Source organism: Poecile atricapillus, chromosome 33 (assembly GCF_030490865.1).
Source record: "Poecile atricapillus isolate bPoeAtr1 chromosome 33, bPoeAtr1.hap1, whole genome shotgun sequence".
Classification (NCBI taxonomy): Eukaryota; Metazoa; Chordata; class Aves; order Passeriformes; family Paridae; genus Poecile; species Poecile atricapillus.
In genome coordinates this window covers 1,877,856-1,896,395 of record NC_081281.1, presented here as the reverse complement: position 1 = coordinate 1,896,395, position 18,540 = coordinate 1,877,856, and the positions used below count along the sequence as shown (strand labels likewise).

The window sequence follows — 18,540 nt, the reverse complement described above, 5'->3', positions numbered from 1 at the left end:
GGACACGGCCCGAGTGTCCTTGTCACCTCCCGGCCACCTCCTGGCCTTCCCCTTTCCTTCGTCAGCTCCTGGCCACGTCCTTGTCACCCCCTTGTCACCCCCCACGTCCTTGTCACCTTTTGTCACCCCCTTTTGTCACCCCCTTCTTTGTCACCCCCCAAGTCCTCGTCACCCCCTCCTTTGTCACCTCCCATATCCTTGTCACCCCCTTGTTACCCTCCAAGTCCTTGTCACCTTTTGTCACCCCCCATGTCCTTGTCACCCCCCCATATCCTTGTCACCCCCATTCTTTGTCACCCCCAAGTCCTTGTCATCTTTTGTCACCCCCCTAAGTCCTTTTCACCCCCTTTTGTCACCCCCCCAAGTCCTTGTCACCTTTTGTCACTCCCTTTTGTCACCCCCCAAGTCCTTGTCACCTTTTGTCACCCCCATCTTTGTCACCCCCCAAGTCCCTGTCATCTTTCGTCACCCCCTTTTGTCAACCCCTTCTTTGTCACCCCCCAAGTCCTTGTCACCTTTTGTCACTCCCCATGTCCTTTTCACCCTCTTGTCACCCCCACATCCTTGTCATCTTTTGTCACCCCCTTTTGTCACCCCCATCTTTGTCACCCCCCAAGTCCTTGTCACCTTTTGTCACCCCCCTAAGTCCTTTTCACCCCCTTTTGTCACCCCCCCAAGTCCTTGTCACCTTTTGTCACCCCCTTTTGTCACCCCCCAAGTCCTTGTCACCTTTTGTCACCCCCGTCTTTGTCACCCCCCCAAGTCCTTGTCACCTTTTGCCACCCCCTTGTCACCCCCCCAAGTCCTTGTCACCTTTTGCCACCCCCTTGTCACCCCCCCAAGTCCTTGTCACCTTTTGTCACTCCCCATGTCCTTTTCACCCCCTTGTCACCCCCCACATCCTTGTCACCTTTTGTCACCCCCATTCTTTGTCACCCCCCAAGTCCTTGTCACCTTTTCTCACCCCCCCATATCCTTGTCACCCTCTTTTGTCACCTCCTGGTGTCCTCTGGGCCCCCTCCTGGGGTGTCACCGACACAATTTGGGGTCCCCCTGCACCCCCACAATTTTGGGGACCCCCCGGACCCCAACGCCCCATTTTGAGCTCCACCCCCCTCATTTGGGGGTCCCACCTCCCAATTTGGGGTCCCCCCCTTGACACAACAGCTCCAGTTTGGGGGTGCCACCCCCTCAATTTGGGATTCCTTCTCAGCAGTTTGGGGTCCCCCAGCTCCCACATTTTGGGGTTTTACCCCCTCATTTTGGGGTCCCCTCTTCCCAATTTGGGGTCCCCCAGCTCCCACATTTTGGGGTTTCACCCCCTCATTTTGGGGTTCTCTTCCCATTTTGGGGTCCCCCACCTGCACATTTTGGGGTTTCACCCCCTCATTTTGGGGTTCTCTTCCCATTTTGGGGTCCCCCACCTGCACATTTTGGGGTTTCACCCCCTCATTTTGGGGTTCTCTTCCCATTTTGGGGTCCCCCAAATCCCACATTTTGGGGTTTTACCTCCTCATTTTGGGGTCCCCCACTTGCACATTTTGGGGTTTTACCCCACCGATTTTTGAGTCCCCCTCCCCAATTTAGGATCCTCCCTTTTTATGGTGCAGCTCCCCCATTGTGGGGTCCCACCCCCATTTTTGGGGTCCCACCCCCGTTTTTGGGGTCCCACCCCTCATTTCTGGGGTCCCACCTCCATTTTTGGGATCCCACCCCTCATTTTTGGGGTTCCACCCCTCATTTCTGGGGTCCCACCTCCATTTTTGGGATCCCACCCCTCATTTTTGGGGTTCCACCCCTCATTTCTGGGGTCCCACCTCCATTTTTGGGATCCCACCCCTCATTTTTGGGGTCCCACCCCTCATTCTTGGGGTCCCACCCCTCATTTTTGGGGTCCCACCTCCATTTTTGGGATCCCACCCCTCATTTTTGGGGTCCCACCCCTCATTTTTGGGGTCCCACCCCTCATTTTTAGGGTCCCAGACCCATTTTTGGGGTCCCACCCCTCATTTTTGGGGTCCCCCTTAAACCCCCCTCCTTTGGGGGTCTCCCCTTTTTTCCCACCCCCTCCATCCTCACCCCAAACCCTTTTTCCCCCCTTTTTCCCATAAAAACCAACCCTGGGGATTGTCCCAAACTCCCGTTTATTGCCCAACCCCTCCCACCCCAAAAAACGACCCCAAATCCCTTTGGGAATTCTGGGGGGGGGGTCAGGACACCAGGACCCCCCCGGGACCCCCCTTGCTCCCCTCGGGGCCGTCCCTGGCCGCGGCTTTGGGGTCGTCCTCGCCCACCAGGCGGATGTTGTGGCGTTCCCGGAATTCCGAGAGCTCCCGGCCCTTGGCCTGCAGCTGCTGCGCCAGCGCCTCGATCAGCTTGGAGATCTGGGGAGAAAAACCCAGAAAATGGGAAAAATGGGAAAAGAGAGAGCCTGGATCAGCTTGGAGATCTGGGGAGAAAAACCCAGAAAATGGGAAAAGAGAGAGCCTGGATCAGCTTGGAGATCTGGGGAGAAAAACGGGAAAAATGGGAAAAGAGAGAGCCTTGATCAGCTTGGAGATCTGGGGAGAAAAATGGGAAAAATGGTAAAAGAGAGAGCCTGGATCAGCTTGGAGATCTGGGGAGAAAAACCCAGAAAATGGGAAAAATGGGAAAAGAGAGAGCCTGGATCAGCTTGGAGATCTGGGGAGAAAAACGGGAAAAATGGGAAAAATGGGGAAAGAGAGAGCCTGGATCAGCTTGGAGATCTGGGGGGAAAAATGGGAAAATTGGGAAAAGAGCCTGGATCAGCTTGGAGATCTGGGGGGAAAAACGGGAAAAATGGGAAAATTGGGAAAAGAGAGAGCCTGGATCAGCTTGGAGATCTGGGGAGAAAAACGGGAAAAATGGGAAAATTGGGAAAAGAGAGAGCCTGGATCAGCTTGGAGATCTGGGGAGAAAAACGGGAAAAATGGGAAAAATGGGAAAAGAGCCTCGATCAGCTTGGAGATCTGGGGAGAAAAATGGGAAAAATGGGAAAAATGGGGAAAGAGAGAGCCTGGATCAGCTTGGAGATCTGGGGGGAAAATGGGAAAATTGGGAAAATTGGGAAAAATGGGAAAATTGGGAAAAATGGGAAAAATGGGAAAAGAGAGAGCCTTGATCTGCTTGGAGATCTGGGGGGGAAAAACGGGAAAAATGGGAAAAATGGGAAAAAAGAGAGCCTTGATCAGCTTGGAGATCTGGGGAGAAAAATGGGAAAAATGGGAAAAATGGGAAAAGAGAGAGCCTTGATCAGCTTGGAGATCTGGGGAGAAAAATGGGAAAAATGGGAAAAATGGGAAAAATGGGAAAAATGGGAAAAGAGAGAGCCTTGATCAGCTTGGAGATATTTGGGGGAAAAAAGGGAAAAATGGGAAAATTGGGAAAAATGGGAAAAATGGGAAAAGAGAGAGCCTTGATCAGCTTGGAGATCTGGGGAGAAAAACGGGAAAATTGGGAAAAATGGGAAAAGAGAGAGCCTCCAGCAGCTTGGAGATCTGGGGGGAAAAACAGGAGAAATGGGAAAATTGGGAAAAATGGGGAAAGAGCCTCGATCAGCTTGGAGATCTGGGGAGAAAATGGGGGGAAAGGGGGAGGAAAAGATGATAAACTAAGGATAAAAGAGGGGAAAAGAGGCAAAAGCTTCAGAGGGTTTTTTGGGGTGGTCCCAGCAGATTTTTAGGGGTCCCCAGCACATGCTTGTGGGATCTCAGTGGATTTTGGGATATCCCACTGGGTTTAGGGCTATCCCATTGGATTTTGGGATCCCCCAATGGATTTAGGGCTGTCCCAATGGATTTAGGGCTGTCCCAGTGGATTTAGGGCTGTCCCAGTGGATTTAGGGCTGTCCCAGTGGATTTAGGGCTGTCCCAGTGGATTTTGGGATCCCCCACTGGATTTTGGGCAATCCCAATGGATTTAGGTCAATCCCAATGGATTTAGGTCAATCCCAATGGATTTTGAGATCCCCCAGTGGATTTTGGGCAATCCCAATGGATTCAAGACTATCCAAATGGATTCAAGGCAGTCCCAATGGATTTAGGGCTGTTCCAGTGGATTTAGGGCTGTCCCAGTGGATTTAGGGCTGTCCCAGTGGATTTAGGGCTGTCCCAGTGGATTTTGGGATCCCCCACTGGATTTTGGGCAATCCCAATGGATTTAGGTCAATCCCAATGGATTTAGGTCAATCCCAATGGATTTTGAGATCCCCCAGTGGATTTTGGGCAATCCCAATGGATTCAAGACTATCCAAATGGATTCAAGGCAGTCCCAATGGATTTAGGGCTGTTCCAGTGGATTTAGGGCTGTCCCAATGGATTTAGGGCTGTCCCAGTGGATTTTGGGATCCCCCAATGGATTTAGGGCAATCCCAATGGATTTAGGGCTGTCCCAGTGGATTTAGGGCTGTCCCAGTGGATTTTGGGATCCCCCAATGGATTTAGGGCTGTCCCAGTGGATTTAGGGCTGTCCCAGTGGATTTTGGGCTCCCCCAATGGATTTAGGGCTGTCCCAGTGGATTTTGGGATCCCCCAATGGATTTAGGGCAATCCCAATGGATTTAGGGCTGTCCCAGTGGATTTAGGGCTGTCCCAGTGGATTTTGGGATCCCCCAATGGATTTAGGGCTGTCCCAGTGGATTTAGGGCTGTCCCAGTGGATTTTGGGCTCCCCCAATGGATTTAGGGCTGTCCCAGTGGATTTAGGTCAATCCCAATGGATTTAGGGCTGTCCCAGTGGATTTAGGTCAATCCCAATGGATTTAGGGCTGTCCCAGTGGATTTAGGGCAATCCCAATGGATTTAGGGCTGTCCCAGTGGATTTTGGGATCCCCCAATGGATTTAGGGCTGTCCCAGTGGATTTTGGGATCCCCCAATGGATTTAGGTCAATCCCAACGGATTCAGGGCTGTCCCAGTGTGTATTCCCAGGATCCTAATGGATTTCTAGGGTTCCCCCGCTGGCTCTCGGGACACTCTGCGGGGTTTTTATGGGATCCCAGGGGCTCTGGGGCCATCCCAGCGGGTTCCTGGGATCCCAGACCTGCTCCCGGTTGCTCTCCAGCGCGGGCAGCACCTCCTTCACCGTCCTCTCCACCAGCACCCCCCCGACCATGCGGAAACACTTCCGGGTGGGATCCACCTCCCGCAGGGTCTCGATCACCAGGCTGGGAACAGCGGGGTCAGCACCACAAAATCCCCCAAATCCTCCCCCAGTCCTGATCCCAAATCACCAATCTCAATCCCAAATCCCTCCAATCCCAAATCCTGACCCCAAATCCCAATCCCAAATCCTGACCCCAAATCCCAATCCCAATCCTGACCCCAAATCCCAGATCTCAATCCCAAACCCCAATCCCCAAGTCTCAATCCTGACCCCAAATCCCAATCCCAAATCCTGATCCCAATCCTGACCCCAATCCTGGCCCCAAATCCCCAATCTCAATCCCAAACCCCAATCCCAAATCTCAATCCTGACCCCAAATCCCCAATCCCAAATCCCTCCAATCCCAATCCCCAATTCCAAATCCAGACCCCAAATCCTGATTCCAATCCCAAAGCCCCCAATCCTAAATCCCCAATCCTGACCCCACATCCCGATCCCCAATCCCCCAATCCCAACCTCCGATCCTGACCCCCCAATCCTGACCCCACATCCCAACCCCAAATCCCTGATTCTGACCCCATATCCCAATCCCCGACCCCACATCCTGATCCCCAATCCCCGATCTTGATCCCAATCCCCGATCCCGACCCCTGATCCCCAATCCCAACCTCCAATCCCAACCCCCCAATCCTGACCCCACATCCCAACCCCAAATCCCTGATTCTGACCCCATATCCCAATCCCCAATCCCGACCCCACATCCTGATCCCCAATCCCCCAATCCCAATCCCTAATCCCGACCCCACATCCCAATCCCTGACCCCCCAATCCCAATCCCTGATCCCGACCCCACATCCCCAATCCTGACCCCATATCCCAATCCCTAATCCCAACCCCACATCCCAATCCCTGACCCCCCAATCCTGACCCCCAATCCCAACCCCCCCAATCCCAATCCTCGATCCTCCAATCCCTAATCCCGACCCCACATCCCAATCCCCGATCCCCCAATCCCAAATCCCCGATCCCGACCCCACCTGTGCTCGTTGAGCTCCAGCTCCAGCTCGGCTGCTTTGGAGGCCAAGCCCCGCTGGTCCTGCCGCAGGCGGTTAAAGCGGGAAACCACCTGCGAGTGGGATGGACTGGGATCAACTGGGATCCACTGGGAACAACTGGGACAGCCGGGAATGGGACTGGGTTGGGATAAACCGGGATGGGAGAGCTGGGAATGGGACTGGATTGGGATAAAACAGGACTGGGAAAGTTGGGATCCCCAGAATGGGATCCCCGGGACTGGGATGGGATCTCTGGGACTGGGATGGGATCCCCAGGATGGGATCTCTGGGACTGGGATGGGATCTCTGGGACTGGGATGGGATCCCCAGGATGGGATCTCTGGGACTGGGACCCCTGGGATGGGATCTCTGGGACTGGGACCCCTGGGATGGGATCTCTGGGACTGGGATCCCCGGGATGGGATCTCTGGGACTGGGATCCCCGGGATGGGATCTCTGGGACTGGGATGGGATCTCTGGGACTGGGATTCCCAGGACGGGATCTCTGGGACTGGGAAAGTTGGGATCCCCGGGATGGGATCTCTGGGACTGGGATTCCCAGGATGGGATCTCTGGGGCTGGATCTCACTGGGGGCACCAGGAGAGCCCCGGGATGAGGGGGAAGCCCTGAGGAACAGAATCTCCTCAACCCCACAGCAGCCCCCCAGAGACCCCTCCTCATCCCCCAACCCCCTCCAGGGACCCCTCCCAGTCCCAGGGACCCCTCCCAGTCCCAGGGACCCCCCCCCCATCCCACCTTCCCTCAGGCCCAGGCCTCCCCCTCCATTTCCCTCCCCATTATCAGGGACCCCTCCCCTGCTTTCAGGGACCCCCCCACATTATCAGGGACCCCTCCACGTTATCAGGGACCCCTCACCGTTATCAGGGACCCCCCCACATTATCAGGGACCCCTCCCCGTTACCAGGGACCCCTCACGGTTACCAGGGACCCCCCACCGTTATCAGGGACTCCTCACCTTTATCAGGGGCCCCCCACCGTTATCAGGAACCCCTCCCCGTTACCAGGGACCCCTCCCCCGTTATCAGGGGCCCCCCACCGTTATCAGGAACCCCTCCCCGTTACCAGGGACCCCTCATCGTTATCAGGGACCCCTCACCGTTATCAGGGACCCCTCATCGTTATCAGGGACCCCTCACCGTTATCAGGGACCCCTCACCGTTATCAGGGACCTCTCCTCGTTATCAGGGACCCCTCACCGTTATCAGGGACCTCTCCCCGTTATCAGGGACCTCTCACGGTTACCAGGGACCCATCTCCCATTCCCCAACCGCCCCGGATCCCACAGCCCCCCCCTCACTCCCCACCTTCCCCTCACACCCAGGCCCACCTCCCCTCCGCTCCCCCCATCACTCCTCTGCCTCCCCGGAGCTCCCGGGGACCCCTCCCCGTTCCCAGCCCCCTCCCCAATCCCCGGTTTCCCTCATGACCTGCTCAGCGCTCAGCCCTTTCCCGGCCGGGGCTACCGATCGCCCCTTCACCGGATCCGCCATCTTTACCGGCGCGGCACCGCCTCTTCCGTTCCTGCCCCGGGCACGGCGCCACCACTTCCGGCCGCCATCTTAGGTGCGGGTGAGGCAGGAACGGCGCCATCTTGGGTGAGGGCAGCCCTGAGGGGGGGACTTTGCCCGCGCTGCCTCCGGCGGGGAATGTACGGGAATGGGGCGAAAAACGGGAAAAACGGGGAAAAAGTGTGAGGGAGGAGGGGTTTTGGGGGCGAGGGGAGGGCGGAGGTGCGGGGAATTTGGGGATTTTGGAGGTTTGGGGATAGGTGGGAGGTGACGGGGGAAGTGGTTTGGGGGTAGTTTGGGGAGTTCGGGCTACTTTGGGGTCCAAACTGGGGAAGTTTGAGGCGTGTTTTGGGGAAGTTTGGGGGTGTTTGGGGCTTTTCGGGGTAATTTAGGGGTGTTGGGGGCAGTTCTGGGGGTCTGGGGGCAGTTTAAAGGGGTCTGGGGGTAGTTTGGGGTCCGAATTGAGGTAATTTAGGGGGAATATGGGGCAGTTTGGGAGGTGTTTGTGTGAGTTTGAAGGGTCTTGGGGCGGCTGGGGTAGTTTGGGATCCGAATTGGGGTAATTTGAGGGGTATTTGTGTGTGTTGGGAGGAATTTGGGGCACTTTGGAGCATCTGGGGGCAGTTTTGGTGGGGACGAGGTACTTTGAGATCCAAATCGGGGCAGTTTGAGATCCAAATCGGGGCAGTTTTGGGGGTATTTGGGTTGTTGGGAGCTTCTCGGGGCAGTTTAGGGGGGCTGGATACTTTGGGGTCCAGATTGGGGCAGTTTGGGAGCGATTTGGGGACAATTTGGGGATAATTTGGGGGGATCTGGGAGCATTTTCAGGGGGCTGGGGTACTTTGGGATCCAAATTGAGGCAGCTGGGGCGAGCCGAGGACGTTTGGGAGGTCACAGCTGGGGTACTTTGGGGGGTATTTTTGGGGGGTATTTTTGGGGGTATTTGGGGCAGTTTGGGGGATTCAGGGGCAGTTTGGGGGGGTTCCGTGTGACCCCTCCCCAATTTGGGGTGTCCCCCTCCCAGGCTGAGGGTGCCCCCCCGGGCCCTGCTGTGCCGCCCCCCAAGACCCTGGAGAGCCCCCCACAGCTCCAGCACTGCGGGCAGGTACGGAGGGACCCCAAAAACACCGGGGGGGACCCCAAAAACCCCAGAGGGAACTGAGAGTGACCCTGGGGGGTGACCCCAGCTGGGTGAGGGGGGCGGTTCAAGAGTGACCCTGGTCCCCATGGGGTCACCTGGGGGTGTCTCAGTTCCCAGGGGTGACCCAGGGGTGTCCCTGTCCCCAAGGGGGTGGCCTATGGGGTGACCCCAGTCCCTTTGAGGTGTCCCATGGGGTGAGCCCCAGCCCTGTGGGGTGACCCCAGTCCCTTTGAGGTGTCCTGTGGGGTGAACCCCAGCCCTGTGGGGTGACCCCAGTCCCCATGAGGTGCCTTTGGTGTCCCCTCCGCACAGCCCCAGGGCCATGGCAGTGTCCCCAGGGCCAGCAGTGTCCCCAGGGCCATGGCAGTGTCCCCAGGGCCATGGCAGTGTCCCCAGGGCCAGCAGTGTCCCCAGGGCCATGGCAGTGTCCCCAGGGCCAGCAGTGTCCCCAGGGCCATGGCAGTGTCCCCAGGGCCATGGCAGTGTCCCCAGGGCCAGCAGTGTCCCCCAGAATGTGCCCTCCTTGCAGCCCCATGGCCACGGCGCTGTCCCCACAGCCATGGCAGTGTCCCCCTGTCCCTCTGAGGTCCCCCAGTGTGTCCCCTCCCTGCAGCCATGGTGCTGTCCCCAAGGCCAGCAGTGTCCCGCAGCCATGGCAGTGTCCCCAGGGGGGCTGGCAGTGTCCCCCAGTGTGTCCCCTCCCCACAGCCCCTCGGCCATGGCAGTGTCCCCAGGGGGGCTGGCAGTGTCCCCCAGTGTGTCCCCTCCCCACAGCCCCTCGGCCATGGCAGTGTCCCCAGGGGGGCTGGCAGTGTCCCCCAGTGTGTCCCCTCCCCACAGCCCCGCGGCCATGGCAGTGTCCCCCAGTGTGTCCCTTCCCTGCAGCCATGGTGCTGTCCCCAAGGCCAGCAGTGTCCCCCATCGTGTCCCCTCCCCGCAGCCCTGCAGCCATGGCAGAGTCCCCAGGGGGGCTGGCAGTGTCCCCCAGCGTGTCCCCTCCCTGCAGCCCCCATACTGTCCCTAAGGCCAGCAGTGTCCCCCATCATGTCCCCTCCCCGCAGCCCTGCAGCCATGGCAGTGTCCCCCATCATGTCCCCTCCCTGCAGCCCCTCGGCCATGGCAGTGTCCCCAGGGGGGCTGGCAGTGTCCCCCAGTGTGTCCCCTCCCTGCAGCCATGGTGCTGTCCCCAAGGCCAGCAGTGTCCCCCAGCGTGTCCCCTCCCCGCAGCCCCTCGGCCATGGCAGTGTCCCCAGGGGGGCTGGCAGTGTCCCCCATCGTGTCCCCTCCCCGCAGCCCCTCGGCCATGGCAGTGTCCCCAGGGGGGCTGGCAGTGTCCCCCATCGTGTCCCCTCCCCGCAGCCCCGCAGCCATGGCAGTGTCCCCCATCATGTCCCCTCCCCACAGCCCCACAGCCATGGCAGAGTCCCCAGGGGGGCTGGCAGTGTCCCCCATCATGTCCCCTCCCCACAGCCCTGCAGCCATGGCAGAGTCCCCAGGGGGGCTGGCAGTGTCCCCCATCATGTCCCCTCCCCGCAGCCCCTCGGCCATGGCAGAGTCCCCAGGGGGGCTGGTGGCGGTGGCACAGGTGACATCCACGGCAGACAAGGAGCACAACTGGCAGCAGTGCTCGGCGCTGGTGCGGCGCGCGGCGGCGCGAGGGGCCCGGGCCGTGTTCCTGCCCGAGGGCTTCGACTTCATCGGGGACAGTCCCCAGCAGAGCCTGGCGCTGGCAGAGCCACTCGACGGGGACATCGTGGGGCGCTACCAACAGCTGGCAAGGTATGGGGACACCTGGGGGTGCCAGGGGACACTGGGAGTGCCAGGGGACACTGGGGGTGCCTGGGGACATCTGGGGGTGCCTGGGGACACTGGGGGTGCCTGGGGACATCTGAGGGTGGCTGGGGACACTGGGGGTGCCTGGGGACACTGGGGGTGCCTGGGGACATCTGAGGGTGGCTGGGGACACTGGAGATGCCTGGGGACATCTGGGGGTGCCTGGGGACACTGGGAGTGCCAGGACTGTGTGTCCCCAGGGAATGTCACTGTGTCCCCAGGAATGTCACTGTGTGTCCCCAGAGCATGTCACTGTGTGTCCTCAGGGGATGTCACTGTGTGTCCCCAGGGGATGTCACTGTGTCCCCAGGAATGTCACTGTGTGTCCCCAGGAATGTCACTGTGTGTCCCCAGGGAATGTGTCTCCCCAGGGGATGTCACTGTGTGTCCCCAGGGGATGTCACTGTGTGTCCCCAGGGGATGTCACTGTGTCCCCAGGGGATGTCACTGTGTGTCCCCAGGGGATGTCATTGTGTCCCCAGAGCATGTCACTGTGTGTCCCCAGGGAATGTCACTGTGTGTCCCCAGGGAATGTCACTGTGTGTCCCCAGGGAATGTGTGTCCCCAGGGAATGTGTGTCCCCAGGGGATGTCACTATGTCCCCAGGGGATGTCACTGTGTGTCCCCAGGGGATGTCACTGTGTCCCCAGGGGATGTCACTGTGTGTCCCCAGGAATGTCACTGTGTGTCCCCAGGGGATGTCACTGTGTGTCCCCAGGGGATGTGTCTCCCCAGGGGATGTCACTGTGTCCCCAGGGGATGTCAATGTGTCCCCAGGGGATGTCACTGTGTCCCCAGGAATGTCACTGTGTGTCCCCAGGGGATGTCATTGTGTCCCCAGAGCATGTCACTGTGTGTCCCCAGGGAATGTGTGTCCCCAGGGAATGTGTGTCCCCAGGGGATGTCACTGTGTGTCCCCAGGGGATGTCACTGTGTCCCCAGGAATGTCACTGTGTGTCCCCAGGGGATGTCAATGTGTCCCCAGGGGATGTCACTGTGTCCCCAGGAATGTCACTGTGTGTCCCCAGGGAATGTGTCTCCCCAGGGGATGTCACTGTGTCCCCAGGAATGTCACTGTGTGTCCCCAGGGAATGTGACGTGTGGCTCTCCCTTGGGGGTTTCCATGAGCGTGGCCAGGACTGGGACAGCACCGGCCGGATCTACAACTGTCACCTGCTGCTGGACAACTCCGGTGGGACACGGTGTTCCTGACCCCTGTGTCACCCCTGTGTCACCCCTGTGTCACCCCTGTGTCATCCCGTGTCACCCCTGTGTCACCCCTGTGTCCCCTGGATCCCCAATCCCTGTGTCCCCAACATTCCCAACCCTCCAGATGTCCCTGTGTCCCTGGCTGTCCCCAAGCCTGGGCTGTCCCCAGCTGTCCCTAGCTGTCCCTGGCTGTCCCCAGCTGTCCCCAAGCCCGGGCTGTCCCCGGCTGTCCCCTGCTGTCCCTGCTGTTCCCAGCTGTCCCTGCTGTCCCAGCTGTCCCCGGCTCTCCCCAGCTGTCCCCGGCTGTCCCTGCTGTCCCCAGCTGTCCCCAGCTGTCCCTAGCTGTCCCCAGCTGTCCCCTCCTGTCCCAGCTGTCCCCAGCTGTCCCCTGCTGTCCCCAGCTGTCCCTGCTGTCCCAGCTGTCCCCGGCTCTCCCCAGCTGTCCCCGGCTGTCCCTGCTGTCCCCAGCTGTCCCCAGCTGTCCCTAGCTGTCCCCAGCTGTCCCCTCCTGTCCCAGCTGTCCCCAGCTGTCCCCAGCTGTCCCCAGCTGTCCCCAGCTGTCCCCAGCTGTCCCCAGCTGTCCCCTGCTGTCCCCAGCTGTCCCCAGCTGTCCCTGCTGTCCCCTGCTGTCCCCAGCTGTCCCTGCTGTCCCAGCTGTCCCAGGGTGTCCCCTGCTATCCCCAGCTGTCCCCTGCTGTCCCAGCTGTCCCCTGCTGTCCCTGCTGTCCCCAGCTGTCCCCTGCTGCCCCAGCTGTCCCAGCTGTCCCTGCTGTCCCCAGCTGTCCCCTGCTGTCCCCAGCTGTCCCTGCTGTCCCCAGCTGTCCCCTGCTGCCCCAGCTGTCCCAGCTGTCCCCAGCTGTCCCTGCTGTCCCCAGGTGTGTTGGTGGCTGCCTACAGGAAGCTGCACCTGTTCGATGCGGCGCTGCCGGGGGCCCCGGCGCTGTGCGAGAGCTCCTTCACCAACCCCGGCCGGGAGCTGCTGCCACCCATCGCCACCCCCGTGGGCAAGGTACACCCTGGCCACGTCCTGCCACGTCCCCAGCTGTCCCCTGCCCTCCCTGACCTCTCCCAGAGTGTCCCCAATGTCCATGGGGTGTCCCAGGCTGTCCCCAGGGTGTCCCCTGCCCTCCCTGACCTCTCCCAGAGTGTCCCAGAGCTGTCCCCAGCTGTCCCCTGCCCTCCCTGACCTCTCCCAGAGTGTCCCAGAGCTGTCCCCAGCTGTCCCCTGCCCTCCCTGACCTCTCCCAGAGTGCCCCCAATGTCCATGGGGTGTCCCAGGGCTGTCCCCAGCTGTCCCCTGCCCTCACTGACCTCTCCCAGAGTGTTCCAGGGTGTCCCCAATGTTCCAAGGGTGTCCCAGGGGTGACCCCAGGGTGTCCCTGATGTCCCAGGGTGTCCCCAGCTGTCCCAGGGCTGTCCCCAGGGTGTCCCCAATATCCAGTGAGTGTTCCAGACTGTCCCAGGGCTGTCCCTATTGTCCCAGGGTGTCCCCAGGGTGTTCCTGATGTCCCAGGGCTGTCCCCAGGGTGCTCTCGATGTCCTGGGGTGTCCCAGGGCTGTCCTCACCTGTCTCAGGGCTGTCTCCAGGGTATCCCTGATGTCCCAGGGCTGTCTCCAGCTATCCCAGGGTGTCCCCAGGGCTGTCCCAGGGCTGTCCCCAGCTGTCCCAGGGTGTCCCCATTGTCCCCAGCTGTCCCAGGGTGTCCCTGCTGTCCCCAGGGCTGTCCCCATGGTGTCCCTGCTGTCCCCTCACCCTCCTCTCCCACAGCTGGGGCTGGCTGTGTGCTATGACCTGCGCTTCCCAGAGCTGGCCCAGGGTGTCCCAGGGGTGTCCCCATTGTCCCCAGCTGTCCCAGGGTGTCCCCAGCTGTCCCCATGGTGTCCCTGCTGTCCCCTCACCCCTCACTCCCACAGCTGGGGCTGGCTGTGTGCTATGACCTGCGCTTCCCAGAGCTGGCCCAGGGGTGTCCCCAGGGTGTCCCCAGCTGTCCCCAGCTGTCCCCATGGTGTCCCTGCTGTCCCCTCACTCCCACAGCTGGGGCTGGCTGTGTGCTATGACCTGCGCTTCCCAGAGCTGGCCCAGGGTGTCCCGGGGTGTCCCCAGGGCTGTCCCCAGCTGTCCCAGGGCTGTCCCAGGGCTGTCCCCAGCTGTCCCCATGGTGTCCCTGCTGTCCCCTCACCCCTCACTCTCACAGCTGGGGCTGGCTGTGTGCTATGACCTGCGCTTCCCAGAGCTGGCCCAGGCCCTGCGCGGGGCTGGAGCCCAAATCCTGACCTTCCCCTCAGCCTTCACCGTCCCCACGGGAGCCGCGCACTGGGAGGTGAGGGGACACCCTGGGGGGCTTGGGGACACTCACAGGGGGCTTGGGGACACTCACAGGGGGCTTGGGGACACTCACAGGGGGCTTGGGAACACCCGGGGGGGCTTGGGGACACTCACAGGGGGCTTGGGGACACTCACAGGGGGCTTGGGGACACCTGGGAGGGGGTTGGGAACACCCCGGGGGGGCTTGGGGACACCCACAGGGGACTTGGGGACACTCACAGGGGGCTTGGGGACACTCACAGGGGGCTTGGGGACACCTGGGAGGGGGTTGGGAACACCCCGGGGGGGCTTGGGGACACCCACAGGGGACTTGGGGACACCCACAGGGGGCTTGGGGACACTCACAGGGGGCTTGAGGACACTCACAGGGGGCTTGAGGACACTCACAGGGGGCTTGGGGACACCTGGGAGGGGCTTGGGGACACCCTGGGGGGGCTTGGGGACACCCTGGGGGGGCTTGGGGACACCCGCAGGGGCTTGGGGACACCTGGGGGGGCTTGGGGACACCCTGGGGGGGCTTGGGGACACCCGCAGGGGCTTGGGGACATTCCCAAAGAGGTTTGGGGACATTTATGGGTGAGTGGGGATTGTCCCAGGGGGGTTGGGGACTGTCCCAGGGGACTGGGGACACTTTGAGCGGGTTGGAAGTGGGGACCAGACACTCACAGAGGGTTTGGGGACAATCCCCAAAGGTTAAGGGCACTTCCAGGACGTTTGGGGACACCCATGGGAGTTGGGGACAGTCACAGGGACGATGGGGACACTGTCCAGGGGGTTGGGGACAATCCCAGAGGGGTTGGGGAAACGGCTGGGGGGACTCTCAAAGGGTTGGGGACAATTCCAAAAGGTTGAGGACACTCCCAGAGGAGCTGGGGACACTCCCAGGGGGTTGGGGACATCCCAGGTGCCCCCCCATGTCCCCTCAGTGCTTGTCCATCCATGCCCAGGCCATCAAGTGTCCCCTGTGTCCCCCTTTTTTGTCCCCTTGATGACCTCAGTGTCCCCTTTTCTACCCCAGGTCCCCTGACTTCAGTGCCCCCTGTGTTCCCTTTCTGTCCCCTGGGTGACACCTCTGTCCCTTCCCAGTGTCACTGCTGTCCCCCGAGGTGCTGTTGGGTGCTCCTGCCCCCTGTGTCCCCCTTGTCCCCTGGTTCTGTCCCCATTGGTGACACCACTGTCCCTTCCCAGTGACGCCGCTGTCCCCTCAGGTGCTGTTGGGTTCCTGTGCCCCCTGTGCCCTCCTTGTCCCCTGGTTCTGTCCCCTGGGTGACACTGCTGTCCCCTGAGGTGCTGTTGGGTGCTCCTGCCCCCTGTGTCCCCCTTGTCACCTGGTTCTGTCCCCTCGGTGACACCACTGTCCCTTCCCAGTGACACTGCTGTCCCCTCAGGTGCTGTTGGGTTCCTGTGCCCCCTGTGTCCCTCTTGTCACCTGGTTCTGTCCCCATTGGTGACACCGCTGTCCCTTCCCAGTGTCACCGCTGTCCCCTCAGGTGCTGTTGGGTGCTCCTGCCCTCTGTGCCCTCCTTGTCCCCTGGTTCTGTCCCCTGGGTGACCCTGCTGTCCCTTCCCAGTGACACCGCTGTCCCCTCAGGTGCTGTTGGGTTCCTGTGCCCCCTGTGCCCTCCTTGTCCCCTGGTTCTGTCCCCTGGGTGACACCGCTGTCCCCACAGGTGCTGCTGCGTGCCCCCAGTGCTCCATGTGCCCCCCGGGTGACACTGCTGTCCCCTGAGGTGCTGTTGGGTGCTCCTGCCCCCTGTGTCCCCTTTGTCACCTGGTTCTGTCCCCTGGGTGACCCTGCTGTCCCTTCCCAGTGTCACTGCTGTCCCCACAGGTGCTGCTGGGTGCTCCTGCCCCCTGTGTCCCCCTTGTCACCTGGTTCTGTCTCCTCAGTGACACCACTGTCCCTTCCCAGTGTCACCGCTGTCCCCTCAGGTGCTGCTGTGTCCCCCTGGGTGACATTGCTGTCCCTTCAGGTGCTGCTGTGTCCCCTGTGCCCCCCAGGTCCCCTCAGTGTCACCACTGTCCCCTCAGGTGCTGCTGTGCCCCCAGTGTTCCATGTGCTCCCTGTGCCCCCCAGGCCCCTCAGTGTCCCCACTGTCCCCTCAGGTGCTGCTCTGTGCCCCCTGTGCCCCCCTGAGTGTCCCCAGTGTCCCCTCAGGTGCTGCTGTGTCCCCCTGGGTGACACTGCTGTCCCCTCAGGTGCTGCTGCATGCCCCCTGTGCCCCCCAGGTCCCCTCAGTGTCCCCACTGTCCCCTCAGGTGCTGCTGCGTGCCCCCTGTGCCCCTCTCAGTGTCACCACTGTCCCCACAGGTGCTGCTGTCCCCTCAGGTGCTGCTGTGTCCCCCTGGGTGACACTGCTGTCCCCTCAGGTGCTGCTGTGTCCCCCTGGGTGACACTGCTGTCCCCTCAGGTGCTGCTGCGTGCCCGTGCCATCGAGTGCCAGTGCTACGTGGTGGCCGCAGCGCAGACCGGGCGGCACAACCCGAGCCGGGCGTCCTGGGGTCACTCCCTGGTGGCCGATCCCTGGGGCACGGTGGTGGCCCAGTGCCAGGAGGGGCCGGGGCTGTGCCTGGCCCAGCTCGACCTGGCCTACCTGGAGCAGGTGCGGCGGGGGCTGCCGGTGCACGGCCACCGCCGTGGGGACATCTACGGGGCCCTGGGGACACCGGGGACGTGACGGGGACACCGGGGACGTGACAGGGACGTGACAGGAACCCACAGCGGGTTTGGGCTCGATCCACTCGGAATTCACACCGGATTTGCTTCTCTGTCCCCAGAGGGTGATGGTACAATGTGGCCCCCCTTTCTTTTTTGGGGGGTCGAAATGTGCATCAATTCAGCCCCAAATCTGCCCCAAATCTGCATCAATTGAGCCCCAAATCTGCATCAATTCAGCTCTGAATCTGCCCCAAATCTGCATCAATTCAGCCCCAAATCTGCCCCAATTCTGCATCAATTCAACTCCAAATCTGCCCAAATCTGCATCAAATCTGCCCCAAATCTGCATCAATTCAGCCCCAAATCTGCATCAATTCAGCCCCAAATCTGCCCCAAATCTTCATCAATTCAGCTCCAAATCTTCATCAAATCAGCCCCAAATCTGCATCAATTCAACTCCAAATCTGCATCCACTCAGCTCTGAATTTGCCCCAAATCTTCATCAATTGAGCCCCAAATCTGCTCCAAATCTGCATCAATTCAACTCCAAATCTGCCCAAATCTGCATCAAATCAGCTCCAAATCTGCATCAATTCAGCCCCAAATCTGCATCAAATCAGCCCCAAATCTGCTCCAAATCTTCATCAATTCAGCTCCAAATCTTCATCAATTGAACCCCAAATCTGCATCAATTCAGCCCCAAATCTGCATCAATTCAGCCCCAAATCTGCATCAATTCAGCCCCAAATCTGCATCCACTCAGCTCTGAATTTGCCCCAAATCTTCATCAATTGAGCCCCAAATCTGCTCCAAATCTGCATCAATTCAACTCCAAATCTGCCCAAATCTGCATCAAATCAGCTCCAAATCTGCATCAATTCAGCCCCAAATTGCCCCAAATCTTCATCAATTGAGCCCCAATTCTGCATCAATTCAACTCCAAATCAGCTCCAAATCTGCATCCATTCAGCTCCAAATCTGCATCCACTCAGCTGTGAATCTGCCCCAAATCTTCATCAATTCATCCCCAAATCCACCCCAAATCCGCCTTTTTGTCCCCAAAATGAAACAGCACAATGTGACCCCCCCTCTGCTCTTTTTGTGGTCCCAAATTTGCCCGAGGGGAAATGGCACCATGTTTCCTCCCTGCTCTTTTTGGGGTTCCCACTCCTTTTTAGGGGTCCCAAATCTGCTCCAATTTACACCAAATCTGCTCCAAAATCGGCCTTTTTGTCCCCAAAATGAAACAGCCCAACGTGTCCCCCCACTTTTGTTTTGGGGAGTCCCAAATCTGCTCTGAATCTGCCCCAAATTTGCACTAAATCAGCACTTTTGTCCCCAAATTGGAACAGCCCAATCTGTCCCCCCCTATTTTGGGCTCCCCCCAATTTTTTGGGGTCTCCCCCATTTTTAGGGATCATTGAAGGGTGACACCAGCACCTCAAATTCCACATTTTTACCCAAATCTGCCCCAAATTTGCCCTTTTTTCCCCAAAATGGGGCAGTTTGAGGCTCCCTACACCCTTTTTTTGGGGTGTCCCCTTTTTTGGGGGAAGTTCCCCCTTTTTTGGGGAGTTTTGGGGGGTGGGGGGGAGGAATTTCTTTCTATTGAAATTTGAAAAATACAAAAATCCCAGGAATTCACCCCAAAGTGTGGAGGAATTT

General features: G+C 59.8%; 2 protein-coding genes and 1 long non-coding RNA gene across 6 annotated transcripts; 2 read left to right on the top strand and 1 right to left on the bottom strand.

Annotated features, from left to right (window-relative positions):
- Positions 1 to 2,127: 2,127 nt before the first annotated feature.
- PFDN2 (prefoldin subunit 2) lies at positions 2,128 to 7,717 on the bottom strand. Its single transcript, XM_058860728.1, has 4 exons — positions 7,627 to 7,717; positions 6,160 to 6,248; positions 5,060 to 5,183; positions 2,128 to 2,384 (listed from the first exon to the last, which is right to left on the bottom strand). Exons 1-4 carry the CDS (start codon positions 7,687 to 7,689, stop codon positions 2,211 to 2,213), a joined length of 450 nt encoding a protein of 149 aa, XP_058716711.1. The 5' UTR covers positions 7,690 to 7,717; the 3' UTR covers positions 2,128 to 2,210.
- Positions 7,718 to 7,768: 51 nt separating this feature from the next.
- Positions 7,769 to 18,517, top strand: NIT1 (nitrilase 1). 4 transcript variants are annotated; one of them, XM_058860231.1, is made up of 7 exons: positions 7,769 to 7,847; positions 8,732 to 8,812; positions 10,385 to 10,627; positions 11,770 to 11,873; positions 12,766 to 12,899; positions 14,086 to 14,211; positions 16,628 to 18,517. In XM_058860231.1, coding segments are annotated over exons 1-7 (957 nt in total). In that variant the 5' UTR covers positions 7,769 to 7,845; the 3' UTR covers positions 16,895 to 18,517. The 4 variants fall into 4 exon arrangements, with proteins under 4 accessions (XP_058716214.1, XP_058716216.1, XP_058716213.1 ...); XM_058860233.1 differs by having other exon boundaries at positions 7,776 to 7,794; XM_058860230.1 differs by having other exon boundaries at positions 7,831 to 7,889.
- On the top strand, positions 15,936 to 16,620 carry LOC131590301 (uncharacterized). The gene is made up of 3 exons (XR_009280058.1): positions 15,936 to 16,247; positions 16,323 to 16,475; positions 16,546 to 16,620. It is a non-coding gene; the product is annotated as an uncharacterized LOC131590301 (long non-coding RNA).
- Positions 18,518 to 18,540: the final 23 nt, after the last annotated feature.